Below are 23874 nucleotides of genomic sequence, written 5' to 3'. Positions count from 1 at the left end.
AGTCGCCATAACTGAAAGTGTTTGAAAAGCCTACTGTATATTGGACAACATCAGGATGTTGGAGGGGTCCCCAGAAAGCATGTTTTAATATGTGTGTGTGTGTGTGTGTGTAATTGTGTCCCCGTGATGCACATTAGCCTAAAGTGCATTAAACGTCCCCATAGATCACATATCTGAAAGTGTGTTTGAAATACCTACTGTACTGTCCATCAGAATGGTATATTGGACTACATCAGGATGTAGTAATAAATGCAGTAAAGGACTAGTAAAGAAAACGTGTAAAGCAAAATATTATACTCCAATGACAGCAGTGGGCTGATGCTGTTTAGCAAGGAAGTTGTTAACTTTACTTCTAATTAAAATTATATTTTCTGAGATGTCTAGTAATGCCTACCTGTTGTCTTATACATATTCAATGAATGTTATTCTTCACAGATATTGAATGACACACCTGCAGCATGGGATGGAGACTCTCCCACAGACAGACATGGCTCTCCCACACCACTGCATGATACAGCCGCCAAGCCTTCAACGTCCGTTAAAAAGGTAAATGGGGGAGAGCACACCTTACAAGGATTTTTTGTTTGTTTTCGTTTTCTAATGTCTAGTATATCAAATAAAAGGCATAGTCATTTACCTTTTTTTTTTATTTATTTTTTATTTTTTACTTCTAGTCACCTTACATCTTTACCTGAACAGTTTGATGACAGGAAAGCAAAGCAACATGCCTTTCGCACTTACCCTGGCTTTCATTTCCTAATGTCTAGTATATCACTTTAACAAGTAGGCCCCCTCAAAACACATGTTTTAAGATGTGTGTGTATTTATGCAAGCATGTAGGCGGTAGAATTGAAACTTCAGAAGACATGTATGTGCCTGTGATGCACATTAACCTAAAGTGTATTAAAAGTCGCCATAACTGAAAGTGTTTGAAAAGCCTACTGTATATTGGACAACATCAGGATGTTGGAGGGGTCCCCAGAAAGCATGTTTTAATATGTGTGTGTGTGTGTGTGTGTAATTGTGTCCCCGTGATGCACATTAGCCTAAAGGGCATTACACGTCCCCATAGATCACATATCTGAAAGTGTGTTTGAAATACCTACTGTCCATCAGAATGGTATATTGGACTACATCAGGATGTAGTAATAAATGCAGTAAAGGACTAGTAAAGAAAACGTGTAAAGCAAAATATTATACTCCAATGACAGCAGTGGGCTGATGCTGTTTAGCAAGGAAGTTGTTAACTTTACTTCTAATTAAAATTATATTTTCTGAGATGTCTAGTAATGCCTACCTGTTGTCTTATACATATTCAATGAATGTTATTCTTCACAGATATTGAATGACATACCTGCAGCATGGGATGGAGACTCTCCCACAGACAGACATGGCTCTCCCACACCACTGCATGATACAGCCGCCAAGCCTTCAACGTCCGTTAATAAGGTAAATGGGGGAGAGCAAACCTTACAAGGATTTTTAGTTTGTTTTTGTTTTCTAATGTCTAGTATATCAAATTAAAGGCATAGTCATTTACCTTTTTATTATTATTATTTTTTTTACTTCTAGTCACCTTACATCTTTTCCTGAACAGTTTGATGACAGGAAAGCAAAGCAACATGCCTTTCGCACTTACCCTGGCTTTCATTTCCTAATGTCTAGTATATCACTTTAACAAGTAGGCCCCCTCAAAACACATGTTTTAAGATGTGTGTGTATTTATGCAAGCATGTAGGCGGTAGAATTGAAACTTCAGAAGACATGTATGTGCCTGTGATGCACATTAACCTAAAGTGTATTAAAAGTCGCCATAACTGAAAGTGCTTGAAAAGCCTACTGTATATTGGACAACATCAGGATGTTGGAGGGGTCCCCAGAAAGCATGTTTTAATATGCGTGTGTGTAATTGTGTCCCCGTGATGCACATTAGCCTAAAGTGCATTAAACGTCCCCATAGATCACATATCTGAAAGTGTGTTTGAAATACCTACTGTCCATCAGAATGGTATATTGGACTACATCAGGATGTAGTAATAAATGCAGTAAAGGACTAGTAAAGAAAACGTGTAAAGCAAAATATTATACTCCAATGACAGCAGTGGGCTGATGCTGTTTAGCAAGGAAGTTGTTAACTTTACTTCTAATTAAAATTATATTTTCTGAGATGTTTAGTAATGCCTACCTGTTGTCTTATACATATTCAATGAATGTTATTCTTCACAGATATTGAATGACATACCTGCAGCATGGGATGGAGACTCTCCCACAGACAGACATGGCTCTCCCACACCACTGCATGATACAGCCGCCAAGCCTTCAACGTCCGTTAATAAGGTAAATGGGGGAGAGCAAACCTTACAAGGATTTTTTGTTTGTTTTCGTTTTCTAATGTCTAGTATATCAAATTAAAGGCATAGTCATTTACCTTTTTATTATTATTATTTTTTTTTTACTTCTAGTCACCTTACATCTTTACCTGAACAGTTTCATGACAGGAAAGCAAAGCAACATGCCTTTCGCACTTACCCTGGCTTTCATTTCCTAATGTCTAGTATATCACTTTAACAAGTAGGCCCCCTCAAAACACATGTTTTAAGATGTGTGTGTATTTATGCAAGCATGTAGGCGGTAGAATTGAAACTTCAGAAGACATGTATGTGCCTGTGATGCACATTAACCTAAAGTGTATTAAAAGTCGCCATAACTGAAAGTGTTTGAAAAGCCTACTGTATATTGGACAACATCAGGATGTTGGAGGGGTCCCCAGAAAGCATGTTTTAATATGCGTGTGTGTAATTGTGTCCCCGTGATGCACATTAGCCTAAAGTGCATTAAACGTCCCCATAGATCACATATCTGAAAGTGTGTTTGAAATACCTACTGTCCATCAGAATGGTATATTGGACTACATCAGGATGTAGTAATAAATGCAGTAAAGGACTAGTAAAGAAAACGTGTAAAGCAAAATATTATACTCCAATGACAGCAGTGGGCTGATGCTGTTTAGCAAGGAAGTTGTTAACTTTACTTCTAATTAAAATTATATTTTCTGAGATGTCTAGTAATGCCTACCTGTTGTCTTATACATATTCAATGAATGTTATTCTTCACAGATATTGAATGACATACCTGCAGCATGGGATGGAGACTCTCCCACAGACAGACATGGCTCTCCCACACCACTGCATGATGCAGCCGCCAAGCCTTCAACGTCCGTTAATAAGGTAAATGGGGGAGAGCACACCTTACAAGGATGTTTAGTTTGTTTTCGTTTTCTAATGTCTAGTATATCAAATTAAAGGCATAGTCATTTACCTTTTTATTATTATTATTATTTTTTACTTCTAGTCACCTTACATCTTTACCTGAACAGTTTGATGACAGGAAAGCAAAGCAACATGCCTTTCGCACTTACCCTGGCTTTCATTTCCTAATGTCTAGTATATCACTTTAACAAGTAGGCCCCCTCAAAACACATGTTTTAAGATGTGTATGCAAGCATGTAGGCGGTAGAATTGAAACTTCAGAAGACATGTATGTGCCTGTGATGCACATTAACCTAAAGTGTATTAAAAGTCGCCATAACTGAAAGTGTTTGAAAAGCCTACTGTATATTGGACAACATCAGGATGTTGGAGGGGTCCCCAGAAAGCATGTTTTAATGTGTGTGTGTGTGTGTGTGTAATTGTGTCCCCGTGATGCACATTAGCCTAAAGTGCATTAAACGTCCCCATAGATCACATATCTGAAAGTGTGTTTGAAATACCTACTGTACTGTCCATCAGAATGGTATATTGGACTACATCAGGATGTAGTAATAAATGCAGTAAAGGACTAGTAAAGAAAACGTGTAAAGCAAAATATTATACTCCAATGACAGCAGTGGGCTGATGCTGTTTAGCAAGGAAGTTGTTAACTTTACTTCTAATTAAAATTATATTTTCTGAGATGTTTAGTAATGCCTACCTGTTGTCTTATACATATTCAATGAATGTTATTCTTCACAGATATTGAATGACACACCTGCAGCATGGGATGGAGACTCTCCCACAGACAGACATGGCTCTCCCACACCACTGCATGATACAGCCGCCAAGCCTTCAACGTCCGTTAAAAAGGTAAATGGGGGAGAGCACACCTTACAAGGATTTTTTGTTTGTTTTCGTTTTCTAATGTCTAGTATATCAAATTAAAGGCATAGTCATTTACCTTTTTTTTATTTTTTTATTTTTTACTTCTAGTCACCTTACATCTTTACCTGAACAGGAACCTCTACTTACCTCTAGTCTACTTACCTCTTTAGTTGAACAGGAACCTCTACTTACCTCTAGTCTACTTACCTCTTTACCTGAACAGGAACCTCTTTTATTGAATCAAGCCAAAGTTTAACTGGTAGAACTTGTTGTAATGTTGTTTTTGTTTTTCCACAGGGGAAGGTGATCGTTCCAGATTATTGTTCTGATGAACTCTATGATTCATCTTCTGATGAACTCTATGATTCATCTCAAGACAGTGGAGAGGAGTGGAAAGTCCCAAAATGCAGTGAGAGCAGCAGTTCAGACTGGAGTGAAGTGATCCCAATGACAACAGAACATACGGAACCAAAGTTGTCTACACAAGTTCACCATTTACATGAGAGCACCACCGATATCGACACGGAGGAAGAAACTGGTACCTCTGTTGTGAAGATGGCAGAAAGTGGAATGTCCAGAACATGTTCTGTGAATAGTGATGATGAAGAAAGAGCAAGTACCGGAGCTGTGAGCATGGACGTTGATGACACAGCCACAGTAAGCATCAATGCTTTCACCAAAAAGAGGGATGGCGCCCGCGTCTACGACAAAAAACAGTACTGCCTGTTCTGCTTAAATCCTTTTAGTAAAATGGCAAGACATCTGGAACACTTACATAAAAATGAGAAGGAGGTAGTACTGGCATGCTTGCATCCAAAGGGTTCCAAAGAAAGAAAAACACATCTGAGCCATCTTCGCAACAAAGGGAACTATGCGCACAATGCTCATGTATTGAGGACCGGCAAAGGGGAGCTTGTTCCCAAGAAACGACCAGCTCAACCATCTCAGTGCAAAGACTACATGCATTGTATCTACTGCCAGGGATATTTCCTTAGAAAAATACTGTGGCGTCACATGAAAATCTGTACATTACGACCTTCAGATCAAACTCCAAAACCAGGAAAGACTCGTGTCCAGTCCCTGTGTGAATTCATGGGTCCTGTTCGACAACAGGTCGGTAAAATGCTAGGGCAGCTGCTCAACAATATGCATCAGGATGAGATAACTCTTGCTGTCAGAAGTGACAATTGTATCCTCCAGTTTGGAGAGTATATGCTGCACAAAAGTGGGTCCAATCCGAAGAGGCATGAACATGTCAGACAGAAGTTGCGCGAACTTGGAAGACTCCTCTTAACTGCAAAGAAAGTCAGTCCAAAGGAAATCAAACAAATGCAGGATCTCATTGACCCTAAGCTGTACCGGGTTACAGTGAAAGCCGTCCAGGTTACATGTGGATACAACAGCGAAACGGAAACTTTCAAAACAAAGCATTTGGCTCTTAAACTGGGATTCAGCTTGAGTAGAATTGCCAAACTTGTTGAGAGCAATGGAAGGATTGCAGAATGCAAAGATGTAATTGAAAAGGCCTTGAGCTTCCAACAAGTCCATGCAACTCGGTGGAATGAGTTAATATCTGCAGCAGCCTTGCGGAACATCGAGGAGGAGAAGTGGAACACACCCACAATCTTGCCCTTCACACGGGATGTGCAAGCACTGCATTCATACCTGGATAAAAAGCAGCAGGAGTCCATTCAAGAGTTGACAGCTAAGCCCAATGCTCTAAACTGGTCCTACCTTGCAAGAGTGTGTCTGGCTCAAGTCATTCTTTTCAACCGTCGAAGGGAAGGGGAGGTATCAAGTATGCCCTTAACCGCATTTGTGTTCAGAGACACCTCTGATCCTCATGAAGATATAGACTGGGCTCTCTCTGAGGTGGAGAAACAACTATGCAGACACTTCTCACGGATTGAGACAAGGGGGAAAAAGGGACGAAAGGTTCCCATCCTGCTGACCCCAAAAATGTTAAGTGCACTGGAGCTTCTAGTGCAAAAGAGAGAAGAGTGTGGAGTCCTAAAAGAAAATGTGTACATGTTTGCCAGGCCATCATACATGTCTCACTACAGAGGTTCGGACTGCATTCGCACCTTTGTCAAAGCTTGTGGAGCAGAGAACCAAGGTGCCTTGACATCCACAAAGTTGCGCAAACATATAGCAACACTCTCTACAGTCCTGAACTTGAATGAAACCGAATTGGACCAGCTTGCGACCTTCATGGGTCATGATCTTCAAATCCATCGGCAACATTATCGCCTGCCTGAAAAGACCCTGCAACTTGCCAAAATAAGCAAAGTCCTAATGGCGCTAGAGCAAGGGAGATTGGCGGAATTCAAAGGAAAGAACCTGGACCAGATCGAGATAGATCCTCAAGGTTTGGCTCATAACTCAGATCCACACACATAATGACATGTATACTGTAAAATTGCAACTGTATGTTGCTTTATAGAAAGTTTAATGACCGTCTCTCATGTGAAACTAAACCTTCAGTTTATGGGTGGTGGGCTGTAAAACCAACCCAGCCATTGAGAAATAGTCAAGGTAAAAAAAGGTATTAACATGTTTATTATTTCCTGTGTAGAGAATGTCCTGGCCTACAGGGATGACGATGAATGGACAGATGACAACAATAATCCCACTACATCAGGACTGGCAGGTATGCACTCAATTTCAGAGATGCAAGCCTAATTGTATGCATGCTAACCGTGAGTTTAAGGCTTGGAAATTTGTAAGAGTTAAAATAGAACAATAAATACATAAATAACAATAAATATTGTATTAATAGATACATAACTACATAGATAATTAGAGCCACAAAGAGAATTCATTTTTTAATATTAGTTAAACTTGATTTCCCCTTCAATGTCCCCCTTCTCTGCTGCCTCCCAGTGCAGTGGAATTAGACTAACTGAAAACTGAACTGAACCTGAACAAACAAGAAAAAGAGAGGGATACTCTGTTATTTTTGATGCATTCATGTTTGTTTCTTTTACCTCTAGTCTACTTACCTCTTTACCTTTTTACCTAACAGGAACCTCTACTTACCTCTAGTCTACTTACCTCTAGTCTACTTACCTTTTTACCTAACAGGAACCTCTACTTACCTCTAGTCTACTTACCGCTAGTCTACTTACCTCTTTACCTGAACAGGAACCTCTACGTACCTCTAGTCTACTTACCTCTTTACCTGAACAGGAACCTCTACGTACCTCTAGTCTACTTACCTCTTTACTTGAACAGGAACCTCTACTTACCTCTAGTCTACCTACCTTTTTACCTAACAGGAACCTCTACTTACCTCTAGTCTACTTACCTTTTTACCTAACAGGAACCTCTACTTACCTCTAGTCTACTTACCTTTTTACCTAACAGGAACCTCTACTTACCTCTAGTCTACTTACCTCTAGTCTACTTACCTCTTTACCTGAACAGGAACCTCTACGTACCTCTAGTCTACTTACCTCTTTACTTGAACAGGAACCTCTACTTCCCTCTAGTCAATTATTACTTTATTTACAATTCCTGTAGAGCACCCAGTTTCAGAAGAGATGCCACCACCCAGAGGGGGTGAGGAGGACCCTCAAGGCAGACCCTTAAGGAAGTCCTCTGAAGGTGAGTCAGCAAATGAATAACTGCACAGTAGTACAATTAGACATACCCATTTGGACCTTACCCGTAAGTGGTGAGTGACAGACAAATGTATATATAGAGTGACATCCTTGTCCTCGATAGTGATTGGCGCATACATGCCAAAACGTCCCGCGAAGCTTGTATATATATATATATATATATATATATATATATATATATATATATATATATATATATATATATATATATATATATATATGTCAGATGGACATACAGAGGTTTGCTAAATTATATTATGGACCATACCCGTCGGACCTTATATGTGGTGATTGATGAAATCACTGTATGTATGTGTGTAGGTCAGACAGACCATACCTGTATATGGCGACCATACCCATATGTGGTGAGTGACGAAGGTCTCTTGTATTTCATATTCAGGCCGCAAAGCTGCCAAGAAGAGGAGGCGGGAGACACAAATGAATGATGGAGAGGATACTGTGACTACATCAGGACTGACCGGTATGCTGTTGTCTTATGGCTAAATAAATTGGTCTAATTTATGAGGGTTAGGGCTGTATACATGAGAAGGGGAGAGAACAGAAGGAGAAGAGAAAGGGGAGATGAGATGGGAGGGTAGGGGTTTAGAGATGAGGAGAGGAGGAGAGAGGAGATGGGAGGGTAGGGGTGTAGAGATGAGGAGAGAAGAGGAGTGATGAGATGGGAGGGTAGGGGTGTAGAGATGAGGAGGCAGGAGTAGTGATGAGATGGGAGGGTAAGGGTGTAGAGATGAGGTGGGAGGAGGGGAAAGAGGAGGAGACATATTTTATGCATGTTAACAATGAGTTTAAGGCTTGGCAATTACTTTACAATTCCTGTAGAGAACCCAGTTGCAGAAGAGATGCCGGATGCTGTGATGTCACCACCCAGAGGGGGGGGGCTGATGCCCTCAAGGCAGTCCTCTGAAAGTGAGTCAGCAGACTCAGCAAATTACTACTACTAACTTACTACTAATAACTGCACAGTAGTAGAATGAATAACTGCACATTACTAGAATGAATAACTGCACATTAGAATGAATAACGGCACAGTAGTAGAATTAATAACTGCACAGTAGTAGAATTAATAATTGCACAGTAGTAGAATTAATAACTGCATAGTAGTATTATCTGTATGTTCATTATTCTCTGAATGATTTGTATTTCATATTCAGGCCCCAAAGCTGCCAAGAAGAAGAGGAGGTGGGAGACAAATGAGATGGAAGCAGTGGAGAGGCACATGATGAAGTTTATCAACTCAGTGCGAGTCCCGGGGAAGATGGAGTGCGAAAGGTGCTTGAAAGCTGAGCCTTTGGCTCTAAAAAACAGGGACTGGAGGTCCTTAAAATTCTATATACATAACCGCATTACTGCACTTAAAAGAAAAATGTAGATGTTAAGCTAGGAGTTTAACATCTAGCTAGGCACTAATCATATCATCTCTACACTCACTCATCTCTACACCCCTACCCTCCCATTTCATCTCTCCTCCTGCCTCCTCATCTCTACACCCCTACCCTCCCATCTCCTCTCCTCCTCCTCCTTCTTCTCCTAATCCCTCCCACACTAGTCACTTCACAACTCGTTGACTGACACACATTGCATTATATTATATGGGCCCCCAAAAAGCGAGGCAGAGACACTGTTGTTGTTGTTCTTATCTTTGTCTACTTTAAGACTTATCTTTAAGACCTGAGGATTCGATTCTTCTGAATCCAGTTTTCTGGACAAGTTTCTATGTCAGTGGTTCTCAAAGTTTTTCATGTCAAGGACCCCCACAATTATATGTATTTGGCCGCCGACGAAAAATGTGTTTCCGGTGAGCGATCTGGCACTTCCTTCGCAGGATTACAATGGGTGCTCCCAGAGCTGCTCTAGCCCCGCCCGCGCGGAGAGAAACGATTAAAAAAAAAAAGACTGAAATCACGGTTCAGACCGTGTTCGGCACCGAAGCTTCGGAACCGCCACTATGTAAACACACGGTTCAGACCGTGTTTGGCACCCGATGTGTTAAGTAAAAAATGTTCTAAATGTTCTAAAGATTCTAAATCTTTTGTATGTGTGACATTTGTTATGTGTGACATTTGTTATGGCAAATAAAAATTGCTATGTTGAACTGAGGAGGCTGATTCTTGAATTAAGCACTGCTGGCAATTGTAAAGCCCATGATATTATGGAAAATGTCCTACCAATGGAACAAAATGATCATCATATTCTAAACAGAATGACATGTTATATATATATGCTTTTTCCTCAAAGCCTCCAGTGTCCCTGCTGTCCTCTGTAGCCTCTCTCCTATGAGACAGCCTCAGACCGGTTGAGGGTTAGTTTGAATCCTGACTTGCTTTCTGGACATGTCTGTATGCAACGCCAAGCTTCCTGCATACAATTCAGTATGAAACTGATTAAAATGTCCCCAGGACATTGAGTCCCCATTTTGGTGTAAAAAAAACTGGTGTGTGTTATGTTAATGAGTTTGTTAATGAGGTCCCCATGAATAATGACTTCATGCACAGATCTGTGTGTATGCAAATGTAGTCCCCATAAACCATGGATTCCTATCGGTCCCCAAGACGCACGTTCAGGACAGGTATGGGAAATTACTTCATCCGATCTAGAATCTGAGGTGATATTTGTGTTAAAGAATTGTATTTTAACTTGCCTGATTTTTTTCAGGCCTGTGGGACCACTGGAAAGTGGTGTCCCCAGAAATGATGGCCCTGCATGTGGTCCCCACCAATGATAGAGACAGGCATGTGTGTGTGTGTGTGTGTGTGTGTGTGTGTGTGTGTGTGTGTGTGTGTGTGTGTGTGTGTGTGTGTGTGAGTGAGAGACTGTGAGTGAATGAGACAAGGGATGCTTCTCAATAACTGTACTTGTCAGTGTGCTCTTGACATTGTGAAATATCATATTTTGTGGCCCAAGTACTGTCTCAAATCACAAGTTTGCTATTTGACAAGAACATTTCATATGACCGGATGTGAACTTGATCAACCTACTGTATTGGGAATGCATCAGTTATTGTGACTTGGTGAACTTGAGCTACACAAACACCCCGGCATTCATTTTAGCAATAACAGCAAACGCAGAGGAAAGCCTCCTTACTTTATTTCTTTGAACTACAACTACAACCAAAACATATAGAAAGTTTGCTTTCAAACTGCTTTTTGCCACAACTCTGAAAAAGGTCATTTCATGTGAATCAAAGTCCAGCTTGGTCCCATGTCACATTCATTTCCGTGAGGTAGTATGTTATATTTCACATATTCAAAGCACATTCATTTAGTAATTTGAAGTGAGTCCATCCTTCCTGTCAACATTGGGATGACAGTAATGACTGGGAAACCCTAACACCCAGCTGGATTGCATCGGTCCTATTTAAAATCTTTACTAGCCCAGACAGTTATCGTAATACAAGCCTAATAATGAAAGTTTATTTCATAAATAATATTTTATTTTTGTATTGTTGGATTGTTGTTTGTTTATTTATAGATTATTTTGTATTGATTTTTATTGTATTTATGTTATTTTATTTGCACTTTTTATTTTATTGTTTGTGTTGAGAAATATTGATATTGAGAAATGGCCGTGGAGAAGGTAGAGAAGTGAATGGAGAGAACGGGGAATAGATTCAGAGAGAAGAGAAAGAGAGAGGTGAGGCAGTAGAATTCAAGGAGAAAGACTGAGAGAAGAAAGACGGGGAGGCAAGGCGGAGGCCAAAGTGAACATGATGGGAAAGGAGAGTGATTGATTGAATACTTTATTAACAGTTTGCAAAGACAAGCACAGGGAGGTACAGTTCAATACAAGGTCTGTTAAGAGAATTTTAAACCCCAAAAAGCGCTATGGCTTGTTTCCATTGGGGTCCTTTGTACTCAATTAATCGAATTGAGAGAGGTTAGAGAATGAGTTAGAGAAACAAAATGGATGAAAAAAGAGAACGAGAAACAGAGACACAGTGAAAACAACGAGGGAGAATGTCTGAGCGGAGAGACTGAGACAGCAGAGGACAGTCAAGGTGAAGAAGAGAAGTCAATGAGGGAGTGAGATGGTATAAACATAGAAAAAATAGAGTTCACACACTGGATCACGCGCCAAAGGTTCAAAATGTATTATTTACCATACAGACGTGACGTTTCAAGCCTTAGCGGCTCTGCCTCGTCTGAGGTAGAGCTGCTCGAAAAACATCACGATTTTGACTTCTGCCCTGCACCTGGACCTTTAGATGTGTGTGCGTTTTCGCTTGTTTTGAGACAGTAAACATTATGACACCTGTATGTCTGTCCCGATATCTTTATCAACCTCTCTTTTCTCTATCTCCTCATCATCCCCCTGCCCTGCTGTATCGGGTGCAGGTGCCCACTAATTTCTCTGTCGCTGTCACATCTCCTGATCCCTTCATCCTTAGCACTTCTTCCTTCCTAAATGAAGTTATTGTAACTAAAGGCCACACCTCAAATACACGTCTGTTCCAACCTACCCAGCCCGCTTCCTTCAACCCAGATTCATCCCCACATCCTTGACCCCCAGTTCATCCCGTCACCCTGGATTCCAATTCATCCCCTCATCCTCTACCCCCAATTTATCCCCTAACCCTCGACCCCAAATCATCCCCTCCTCTCTGACCCCAATTCATCCCCTCATCCTCTATACCCCCGATTCATCCCCTCATCTTTGACCCCAATTCATCCCCTCATCCTCAACCCCCCCGATTCGTCCCCTCATCCTCTACCCCTGATTTATCCCCTCCTCTGTACTGTAGTCGTTTCCTCTCCTCTTATACGTTATCATCCCCAGATCTCTTCTGTTCCTAGCTTTGCTCGTTAGCTCACTCCTTCCTTCCTTCCTTCCTTCCTTCCTTCCTTCCTTCCTTCCTTCCTTCCTTCCTTCCTTACCTCCTTCCTTCCTTAGTTCCTTCCTTGTTCATTCTGTCTCCCCCCTTTCCTGCTTCATGTTCTCCCATTCTCATCTCACCCCCCTCTCTCTCTCTCTCTCTCTCTCTCTCTCTCTCTCTCTCTCTCTCTCTCTCTCTCTCTCTCTCTCTCTCTCAGTGACTCATCTTCCTGCTTTAATTTACACCTTCTTTCCACCACAAAGCCTTCTATTTACGAACACCATGCAATACTGTATGAGCATGGCATAATGTGTGTGTGTGTGTGTGTGTGTGTGTGTGTGTGTGTGTGTGTGTGTGTGTGTGTGTGTGTGTGTGTGTGTGTGTCTATTTATGAACACCAACCAATACTGTATGAGCATGGCATAAAGTGTGTGTGTGTGCGTGTGCGTGTGCGTGTGCGTGTGCGTGTGCGTGCGTGCGTGCGTGCGTGCGTGCGCGCGTGGTTGGGCTTGCTTCTTTGGGCTATATACAGTACAGTACAACACATTTACATTTTATATTTTGAGGAGATTGCTGACTCTTTCATCCAGAGTGACTAATCAGCACAATTATGAAACGGGCTTAATTCCTAGATTGCTGACATTACAAGCAACTATAAAGTCAGACACTTGTGTGTGTGTGTGTGTGTGTGTGTGTGTGTGTGTGTGTGTGTGTGTGTGTGTGTGTGTGTGTGTGTGTGTGTGTGAGAAAGAGAGAGAGACACAGACAGATATACTGTTGTGCGTGCGTATGATGTACACTACTGTATGCTAGCAATTTGTCAGCTCTGTAATATGACTTGGATGCAATATCTGTGGATTTATGTTTCTCGCTACTGTGAGCCGGAGCCTGGGAGACATAGAAGGTGGGCGGGGTGGGTGCTTGCAGAGGGCGAGAGAGAAGATCGAAAGAGATATACAGGAAGACTTTACAGGGTGATTTACACCTATAGTTGCACGCTGGCAGTAGTGGAAAAAGTACTTCTATTATTTATTTTTTTACTTGAGTAAAAGTATCAATGCTGCAATGTAGAAGCACTATGTTAGATGTAAAAGTCTGGTCATTTACTTGAGTAAAAGGACAAAAGTGTCTATACCTAAAATGTATAAATAATCAAGGCGTTGTGAGCTTGTAGATCGGCTATTTTCAAATAGCCAAAGTTTAAGTATGGCTGAAGTGGTTAATGTTAATGTTTTATAATAATAATCAAAATCTACAAAGTAACTAGTAACTAAAGTTTTCAAATAAGTGTAGTGTAGCTAAAGTACAATATTTGACTCTGTGATGTAGTGGAGTTGAAGCAAAAGTATTGAAAACTGGAAGTACTCCAGTACAGTAAAAATACCTCAACATTGTACTTAAGTACAGTACTTGAGTACATGTACCTAGTTACTTTACACCACTGCACGCTGGTGATGCGTGCCAAAAATAGCCGATCTACAAGCTCACAGCGCACTGCGCTGTGACACGTTTGTGAGCTTGTAGATCGGCTATTTCCGGTGCGCGACCCGGGCAACCAAGTGTAAAACAGGCACAATGGACAGATAGATGGATCGACAGATAGTACAGATATCCAGAGAATGACTTTAAATAGACACACAAATAAATAAATAGACAGAGATGCAGAGGCCACAGTGATAGATAGTAGATGATGTCTTCCACTATACAGCGGGTGTGGCATTGCCGTTCCCGTGACATCCGTGCCAATAAAATACAGTATATTGACTTGAATTATATAGTTAAAAAGGAGAAAGCGGCCATAAAACACATTGCGTGTGTGAGCTATTGCCTCACGCGGCCCCCTCTGTTTAGAAAGGGAGACAGCATGAAGCTGTGAGTATTGATTGTACAGTATAAAATGTACGATGGTGTTTATAAATATTCCATGGCTCCAGTACGGGCTTAATGCTGACTCACTGACTAGGAAGAGGATTAATGTGGAAGCTAATAGGGGACATGCAGTGTGTGTGTGTGTGCAGGCGTGTGCGTGCGCACGCATGTCTTTGTGAGCTGAATGTGAGTGAGTGTGTGCTGTGTGTGTGTGTGTGTGTGTGTGTGTGTGTGTGTGTGTGTGTGTGTGTGTGTGTGTGTGTGTGTGTGTGTGTGTGTGTGTGTGTGTGTGTGTGTGTGTGTGTGTGTGTGTGTCTGTCTGTGTGTGTGGCTGTGCTGAGTGTTCTCCAATGACTAATTATTAGCACCATGCCCGATTCCACCATCTACACCCCATTTATCTATCTCTCCTTTCTTCTCATCTCATCTCCTCCTCTCGTTTTCTCCTTTCCTTTCCTCTCCTCCTCTCCCACAGTATCTTCCTCTTTCTTCTCTCCTCTCTTCTCCTTGTCTCTTGTATACCCTCCGCTCCTCCTACTGTCTAGCCAGCTCATGATCGCTTTATCCTTTTCTTTGTCTCTTTCTTGTCTCCCTCTCCTTCCTGGTTGCTTATGCCCTGTCCTCTCTTTCCTCTCGTTTCTCTCCTCTTCTTTGTCTTCACCCTTCACCACTCCCCTTCTCTCTGCTCTTCTCTTCTCCCTGCTTCTCCTCTCTGCTTCCCTTTCTCCTTTTTCTCCTTTGTCACTTGCCAGCCTCTCCTCCCCTGTTCCCTACTGTCCTCTCCTCTATGGTCTCCTCTCCTCTCTCTCATGACCCTGCAGTCAGCTCCCTCTTTTCTCTCTCTCCTGAAATTCAAATACACTTTAAAACGCCTTCTACCAGATGCATCTTTCTCTTTTCTTTTCTTTTCTTTTCTCCCAGCCAATCAGGTGTCCCTTCACCGTGAGCAAAATCCCAAACTCCGATCCCCCCCCCCCCTTCTCCTCCTCCCCTGTGATTGGTTGGTGGTGTTCCTTTGATGCAACAATGTGACTCATTGTTTATTGAGAAGGCTGTTTGGACATCAGCGGTAAACATCCAGAGTGTAAACTCTGATAAGTAGTCGCGACAGGCGTGCGTGTGTGTGCACACTGCACATACTAAACAGATGTGTGTGTGTGTGTGTGTGTGTGTGTGTGTGTGTGTGTGTGTGTGTGTGTGTGTGTGTGTGTGTGTGTGTGTGTGCGACTGTGCGTGTGCACAAACATGTGTCGATATCCTGCTGTGAAGAGAAGAACAGTGTAGGTCTCTCTGTCTCTCGCACACGTACTGTACACACGCACACAACTCTTCGTTTACCATCATTGCTTGTCGTTCCCTCCGTCTCCTGTACATGCTCCCTTCTTTTCCTCCCAGCATCGGCCTCTCTCTCTCTCCTACTTATAATTCCTTCCCTTAAAGGAGCACTTGAGCCATTTTCAACCTGTCTTCATAATTACCCTGAAATTGGTCCTCCCTAACGTTCAATACAAGACGGCACCATTTCTGTCCACTTGCTCTGTGTCTCAGAGGAGGGCTGTGGACGGTTCAGAAAGGTGGTCATTTCAAGCAAGACTTTTTCCCCTTCTTTTCTTGGAAGCAAGAACAATAGCTTCTGTTTCAGCATCCTATATCTTTGCAGGAAGAGAAAGGCTGCGGTAGGGTTTCTGCTGGCTTGGAATCCCCATCGATTATGTTAGTATAGGCAGCTTTCTGAACTGTCCATATCCCACCAATGAGCCAGAGCAATTAATAGTGCCATCTTATAATGAGCACTAATGAGGATCACCAATATGAAGATATTCTCACTCCCCCTCTTCTTCTCCTTCTGCCTACCCCCCCCCCCCCCCCCCCCCCCCCCCGTGTCTACCTCTCTACCTCTCATTAGTGATCATGTATAATTGAGACACTGCCTCCTCTCCTGTCTGAGACCTTGATGTGTGTGTACACACACACACACACACACACACACACACACACACACACAAACACACACACACACACACACACACACACACACACACACGCTCGTGCACTGAAGTGTATGCTAATTCGCACACAAATACACAAAGGGTGTAGCCAGTTAGCGAGATTCCTGTCTGCTGCTGTGCTATGTGTAAAGGACAAGTACGCATGACACACACACACACACACACACACACACACACACACACACACACACACACACACACACACACACACACACACACACACAGCTTTTTTCATCTAAGAGGTTTGGTGTAGGGGGGGAAAGGAGGGGGCCAAGAACACAGACCCTAGGAGGGGGAACTGGTCAATGGAGTAGACAGGGCAGTGGTTGAAAATCTCTGAAGCGTTCGCGAGGCCCACCCATCTGACCACTTAATACGGCATGCTATGCGGCTGCCAGATTAAAGGAGTAGTTCACACCTTTTTTTGATGTTACCTTTATTGACAGTGACGTTTGAGATAGACAGGAAATGTAGAGAGAGAGAGAGAGAGAGTAGAGGGATGACATTCAGCAAATTGTCGCTGTCCGGTGGAAACCTCCTATCTCCATAATCTAACTTTTAGTGGGGTTTTTTCAAAAAAAAACCCTACTTGATCATACTACAGCATCACACAAAAGCATCAATAGTATAGCAGATCCACAAGCTCGAAGCGTGTCGCTTTGCGCAGCGTTTTGAGCTTGTACGGTAGATCTACTTTTGAATTTGAATCCTGAAAAGTAACAGTTTTTGGACATAATTATGAGGTTACCACCCGACAGAGACGAAATGCTCAGGCTGGCCAGGAATCGAACCAGGTACTTGCCTATCAGAGCAATGTGCCCATGTGCTAGGCTAGGCACACCAACCATTCGGCTATCAGGTCACCTCAGAGAGAGAGAGAGAGAGATTAAATGGTACAGTTACAGTATGTGTGTATCCAAATAAGCATTTACTATACAAAATTGACATTATGAACACCTAAAGTGCTTATTTGAGTGGATGAATTTCTTTTGTAATACTAATCTAAATGTGCAATGTAACTATTGTAGCAGTAACTAAAGTTATTTGCCTCTGAGGTGTAGTGGAGTTGAAGGGCTATCGAAAAATGGACATACTCAAGTAAGTAAAACTACCTAAAGAAAAGTACAGTATTTGATTATTTAGTTATTTTCCATCACCGATCCATACATACACCTGAGAGCCTCCAGGAAAGCCTTGCAGACCTGTCTGCAGACCGTGGCTTCATGATGAAATATTCAGCGCATGACATTGATGCAGTTTTGTTGCCGCGTGGAGAAGGAATACTCTGGCCTTGGGAAACATGCGCTGCATGAACCGCACGCTTTTGGGTCAACCTATTTGTGTGAGGTCACTTTCTCAACCATGACCATTTATCTATAGGGTCCTAGATAACTCCTGGGTTGCAGTGCGTGACGTGTGTGAAAGAAGCACACACACACGCACGCACGTACTGTATACACACACACACACACACACACACACACACACACACACACACACACACACACACACACACACACACACACACACACACACACACACACACACAAGGGCGTAGCTATCTGACTGCTGATCCCCTCCCCGGTGGAATCACCCAGACATGAATAACTGATAGACACGCAAGCCTCCTGACTGAGCCTCCCAGTGAAATCTCTAGATTTCATCTCTCTCTCTCTCTTCCTCCCTCCATATTGGGTTTCTTTCTCATTCCCAATGCTGGTTTATATTTATGTAAACATCTGCCTCACCCTCCATCCATCCATCCATCTATCTATCCAATCATCCATCCATCCATCTATATATCTGTCCATCCATTTACTGTCTCTGTCTGTAAAGCGAGAAGTCAGTGTGGTAGTTTGAGAGCACAATACCACCTAGTGGAGAGGGGAGGCAGTGCAGTCGATGATATTATTGATGGTACTGTAGCTCATAATGGGAGGTAAGATGTCTGTGCTCCACCATTGCTTGTTCCTTGCGGTGTGCGTTCGGGGAACAAGGCACTACACAGACATTACCTCACAGTCATACGTCTCAGTCAGGTTCTCTTTGTACTCCAAAGGAAGAAGTGGAAATGTGCTTTGCAGGAAATGAAACGGACAGCAGACAGTGGGATATGTGCTGTTAGTAGGCTACTTATAAGAGATACTGTGTAGTCTGTAGTTACTATACACCTAGAACAAGCCATTCTCTAAATCACTCTCTAAATTAAACAGCCTTCGTTGCTGAAAATAGGTGGAAACAATTCAGAGATTTCAGGGGAAAAAAAGAAAAAGGGTGTTTCTTTCTATTGGGACGGTATCAGAATTGGTTTTCAAAGCAGACTTACTGTAACTGCATTGAATTGACATATTACCAGACGTATCGTAAACGGAGATCTACAAATCGTCTGGCAATGCAAGACTACTGTTGACCACAGTAATCCAACATTGTATATTGCTATGAAAATACTGTGTTTGCCGGAGTTTTGTTTACCATAGTACTGGACTAGTTTACTGTGTAAACTGCACTGTAGATACTCTGCTACTATGGACATTACTGTAGTAGACTCAGTGCTGTTCATCATACTGTACTGTAGGCTGCAGCGCTGGATGCTGTGTGCAGCTGTCAGCTTGCATTATTATTTTCTTCGTCGTGAAAACACTTAACAGTAATGAGAGGCTTTTACGGTCAATTTAGACGCGTCGCCGCCCTCCAGAAATCACCAACAGGTTGTTAATTGCAGGGACGCCGCCAGGTCAGTGATGAAATCCCGCCTGACAGGGAGAGACGTCGACGTTCTTTGCCTGGGAAAAGATTTATGACAACCGGGCCCAAGAGCCGGAAAGCGTCTTTCTACCTCTCTCTGAGTTTCTCTCTGGATGTTGAAGCATCTCAGTTAATTTCTTTGTGTTTATATACGTGACTGCTTCACTGTCGCTGATGTACTGTAATAAGATACAGTATCTTCAACTGTACACAGTGCTGAAATTGAAAAAGATGAGTGGATTTTTGATTACCTGCGCGCCACATTAGATTTGGCTTCTGTCGCCTCCGTATGCCGGCTCATTGTGTTTGCATTCCTTTTAACGCAATAATGTATATATTCTTTCCGTTTTACAATTCAGAATGAAAATGTGTGCTTACTCAGAAGGCCTCCCTCCCGCCCTGAGCTGTCACAAACTATATCCTCTCATAAATTCTTCAGCAGCAATCTACATAAACACAAACGTAGCAACTCAATAACATGTACAGTACATGACAGGAATCGTGGTATATCACAGAAAAGGGTGATCTTTCTCGCAACCTATTTCTTTCATTTAGACCTACAGTACCCCTATCTACAGTATCTGTCTGTCTGTCTGTCTGTCTGTCTGTCTGTCTGTCTGTCTGTACTATGTATGTCCATGTTGAGTATAGGACAGAAAGAAGGTCCCTTTCAGCTTCCGGTTGTACGTGTTCAGCATCAAACTAGCACTCAGGATTCTGCTATGTAGTAATTCCCATCGTTCAGTTATTACAGTCTGTGTTTTGATGATGATGTTTTGTCAGCCCAGTACCTAAGTTACTTACAGTAATAGTGACCTACTGTACTTGCTCCTGCGGGGGAAATCCCGTTTCAGCTCAACCCAGCTGATCGCTGCCCACAAGGGGGCAATTAGGGGGTTGGGTGTCTTGCTCAAGGACACTCCGACCAGTCATAATCGACACATTATGTTCCATATCCTTTGACTTTATGTGACCAGGTTCAATCTATCTGTGCATAATACACATACGGTATAAATGCTGCATCCCAACAACCAAATGATTAGAGTTCCTAACCCGTCTGTGTGTTTCTCTCTATCCCTCTTCCTCTCTTGCTCCCTTCCCCCTCTCCCTCCGTCACAGAGCAGAGGAAGCTGACCGACAGCTCGCCATCGGCGGGGCCCATTATCGGCGGCATCCTGGGTGCCCTCGCCCTCATCGCCATCATCATCGGCATCATCCTCTTCATCCGCAAGCGGCAGGATGATGGAGAGTAAGTCTCTCTTCTCTGACCTGACCTACACTATGCTGCTCACTGGCTCTGGTTCCAACTCAGTCACTGTAAATTCACTGTGGAGGAAATCCTTACTTAAAGCTGCACTCTGTAACTTTCATGTCCTCGTACCAGAGATTAAAAAAACGGTGCTGAAACTCTGAGCTAATAGAGCATGCCTACTCGCTCAGGGAGGAAATAGAATGTTGACCTTCAGGCAGTACCACTCGTCAACCAGTAGTGGTCATACCCTACCACATGGATCTACAGAGAGCAGGGAGACCAAATACAACCACCGTAGTTGTGTTAGTTATACAGTAATGGTTTTAACCCATTAAAACCGGGAAAGCATCCGTGTCATCATTTTGCATCAGAATCTTTAACCATATTTTTTACTTTGGCTATCCATAAATTATGAACATCTGTGCAAAACATTAAATATATATATATATATTTTTAAAGCAAACGCTTCTGGCGGTCCCTGGAACAAAACATTTTCAGATGGGGGTCCGCGGCCAAATACATATTAATTTGGGGGTCCTTGACATGAAAACGTATTTTGTGAATACAACATAAAATTGTATTCACAAAAAGGTTATAGTGTAGCTTTTTTTTTTTTAACCCTGTATGCTTTGTTGATCGGGGTCCCCCAGGGGTTTATACTTTTTTCCCCCCTCCACACCAAATCTCTGTGCCAAAAATAGACGATCTACAAGCTCACAATGCATTGTGAGCTTGTCGTCTGGCTGTTTTTTTACAGAATATTTCGCAGAATATTTGCCTATTACGATACTGTACGTGCAGAATTAGGACGCTAGGGTTCATGTGGTTAATGGCTCTAAAATGGCTCTAACAGATAAGGTGTAACAGATAAAGATGTGATTTGTATTCACCCCTGAGGAGAAATAAAGTTAATTTAAATTAATTGAGCTAAACCCCAGCCTATCGCACTGGTGTAGCTCTTCAGTGTTGTGGGAGTTTATTGGCCTTCAAACTTTTAAACGAATTTCTGATTTTGGTTGAAAACTCATTCATCCAGTCAACTGTAGAGATTCTTGGGCTCTTTTTCCAGCAAACAGAAACCCTAATGAGAAAGTGAATCTCTTGCCCAGTCTCATTAAACCTATTACTACTGCTCACATGTGGGGGGGAGGGAGGGGGGGCACGAGAGCCAGGCAGGCCTGTGACCCATCTGGAGACGTGACCTCGAGTTTAAGAAAGTAATATAAGGCATAGGCAATGAGCCAACACCAAAATGGGCCCCATCCTCTTTGCTTTACCATGTTTTCCTTGTTCTACTTCTCTCCCATTTTTTTGGTTGCTGTTAGCCATTATACCCTCTATAACAGTGGTTCTCAACCTTTTCAGGCCCCCCCCAAAAAAAACATATTTGAACTAGGGACCCCCCACCCTGACAAGCACTTGGAATTGTCGGAGTTGAGGCATTACATTTACTTTGACTCGCATTGTGACGCGAGCTGTTGTGAGCTTGTAGATCGGCTATTTTCACACGTTTTGCCTCTTTCTTATATTATTTGACAGGTTTTTTTTTTTTTTTTGTGATTTTGTGTATTTGACAGTTTTTATAGTGTAGTTTGTCGATTACTTTTGATGCGGTAATGGTCTTATTTATTTTATTTCTTTCCTTTTGAGATATTAAAAAGGTCTTAAAAGTCCTTAAATTATCACATCACTGTTATCCCCCCCATAATCATATGTGGGGTTCCGACCCACAGGTTGAGAACCACTGTACTAAAACAGCTCTACAAGCTCTACTCACTTTTTCTTTATTTCAGTTAACCACTTATACGCCCTATAATAAAATGGTGAAAATAGCAGATCCACAAGCTCACAACGTGTCGCAAAGGTGAAGAGTTGTGAGCTTGAGGAGATTTAAAAAAAAAATCACGATGTGATACATTGTGAGCCAGTAGCTCTGCTAGTTGTGATATTTAGAAAAAAATTGGTTAGTTTTTTGCCCAGAATAGGGACGCCAGCATGAAAGTGGTACTTCCTCTCTACAAAGTGAAAGACAGCAGCCTACTGTTGTTTACTTGTGAACTGACATTTATTATCCATTCATGAGGGCATGGTGACCAATTTGCACTCATTTTGTCCACTTAAAAATCTAATTTCTAAGGTGCAAAACACATTTTGAACCAAACAAAACCACAATGCACCCTAACCACTTGACTTTTGTTGGAAATAATTAGTTCACACCCAGTTCTAGCTCATGTTATTTTCATTTATTTTTCACACATTCGGCCTCACCACCGGAGTCCTCATGGGCAACACACAGTTATCAACTTGTACAGTAGCCAGACTTCAAAGTGCTGCACATAAGGCAGTGATTCTCAACTCTTCTTTTGTTTTTACTTCAAGGACCCCCCAGTTTGATATGCATTAGGCCACGGACCTCCACTTTGCTCTGGGACCCCAGTCTACACTGTAAAATCCTCAGTGTTCATTTACTGTCACTGAACTGTATGAGAGTTACAGACCTACAGTATAAGGGTTCATTTAGACCCTTGGCGATCCCCGGACCAGATGTTGAGAAATAGTGACATGAGGAATATCTACACTTTACGCCGAGGCTCTGCAGGAGGCTAGCCGTGTGTGTGTGTGTGTGTGTGTGTGTGTGTGTGTGTGTGTGTGTGTGTGTGTGTGTGTGTGTGTGTGTGTGTGTGTGTGTGTGTGTGTGTGTGTGTGTGTGTGTGTGTGTGTGTGTGTGTGTGTGTGTGTGTGTGTGTGTGTGTGTGTGTGTGTGTGTGTGTGTGTGTGTGTGTGTGTGTGTGCGTGCGTGCGTGCGTGCGTGCGTGCGTGCGAGAGTGTGTGTGTGTGTGTGTGTGTGTGTGTGTGAGAGCCATGCCGTTCCGTGGTTTGGTTTGATTTTTCTTTTATCATATAATATACATGTTATAGTTATTATGCAATGGGTATATTAAATAATACAGAATGTTATGGTTCATACAGAATGTGTGTGAACACAAAGAAACGTGTAATACAGCCACAGCAGGTCCAGGACATGTTTACAATCCACCTGCTCATCATCATAATACACATAGACATTGCCCTCGGCACATTTTTCTGGACTTAAAACGACGTTAAGAGTCGAGCTAGGATGGTTATAGATGATGTACAGTATGTTGTGCCCATAATGGGCTTATGTTCTCTCACATATACCTCATAAACACACGGCGTAGCCAAAGTACATCTTTAAAGTCATGAAGCCATCACACGCCTACAGTAGCACTCACAATAGCAATGGATAATGATCACCCCCTCAATCATCACTTCAAATTACTGCTGCCATCTGGACGGAGATATATAGTATGTCTACATCTATATCTCCTACAGTCATTTTCTATAGGACCCTAAAATGGAGGAGAGACGAGCTGAGGGAGAGTGAGTT

The 23874-nt window shown here is 42.3% G+C and overlaps 1 protein-coding gene across 1 annotated transcript in view; it reads left to right on the top strand.

Moving 5' to 3' along the window:
* The window catches only part of pvrl2l (PVR cell adhesion molecule related 2 like), a gene marked incomplete at its 3' end in the record, with an annotated part of 373936 nt that overhangs the window by 336101 nt on the left and 13961 nt on the right, over nt 1–23874 (top strand). Inside the window, exon 7 of the mRNA XM_084081055.1 lies at nt 20333–20462. Coding sequence (XP_083937181.1) covers nt 20333–20462 — 130 coding nt within the window. The remainder of the gene's footprint in view (nt 1–20332; nt 20463–23874) is intronic.

This window comes from Gymnoscopelus microlampas (assembly GCF_963454915.1).
Source record: "Gymnoscopelus microlampas genome assembly, chromosome: 15".
NCBI lineage: Eukaryota > Metazoa > Chordata > Actinopteri > Myctophiformes > Myctophidae > Gymnoscopelus > Gymnoscopelus microlampas.
This window is presented reverse-complemented; position numbering and strand designations above follow the sequence as displayed.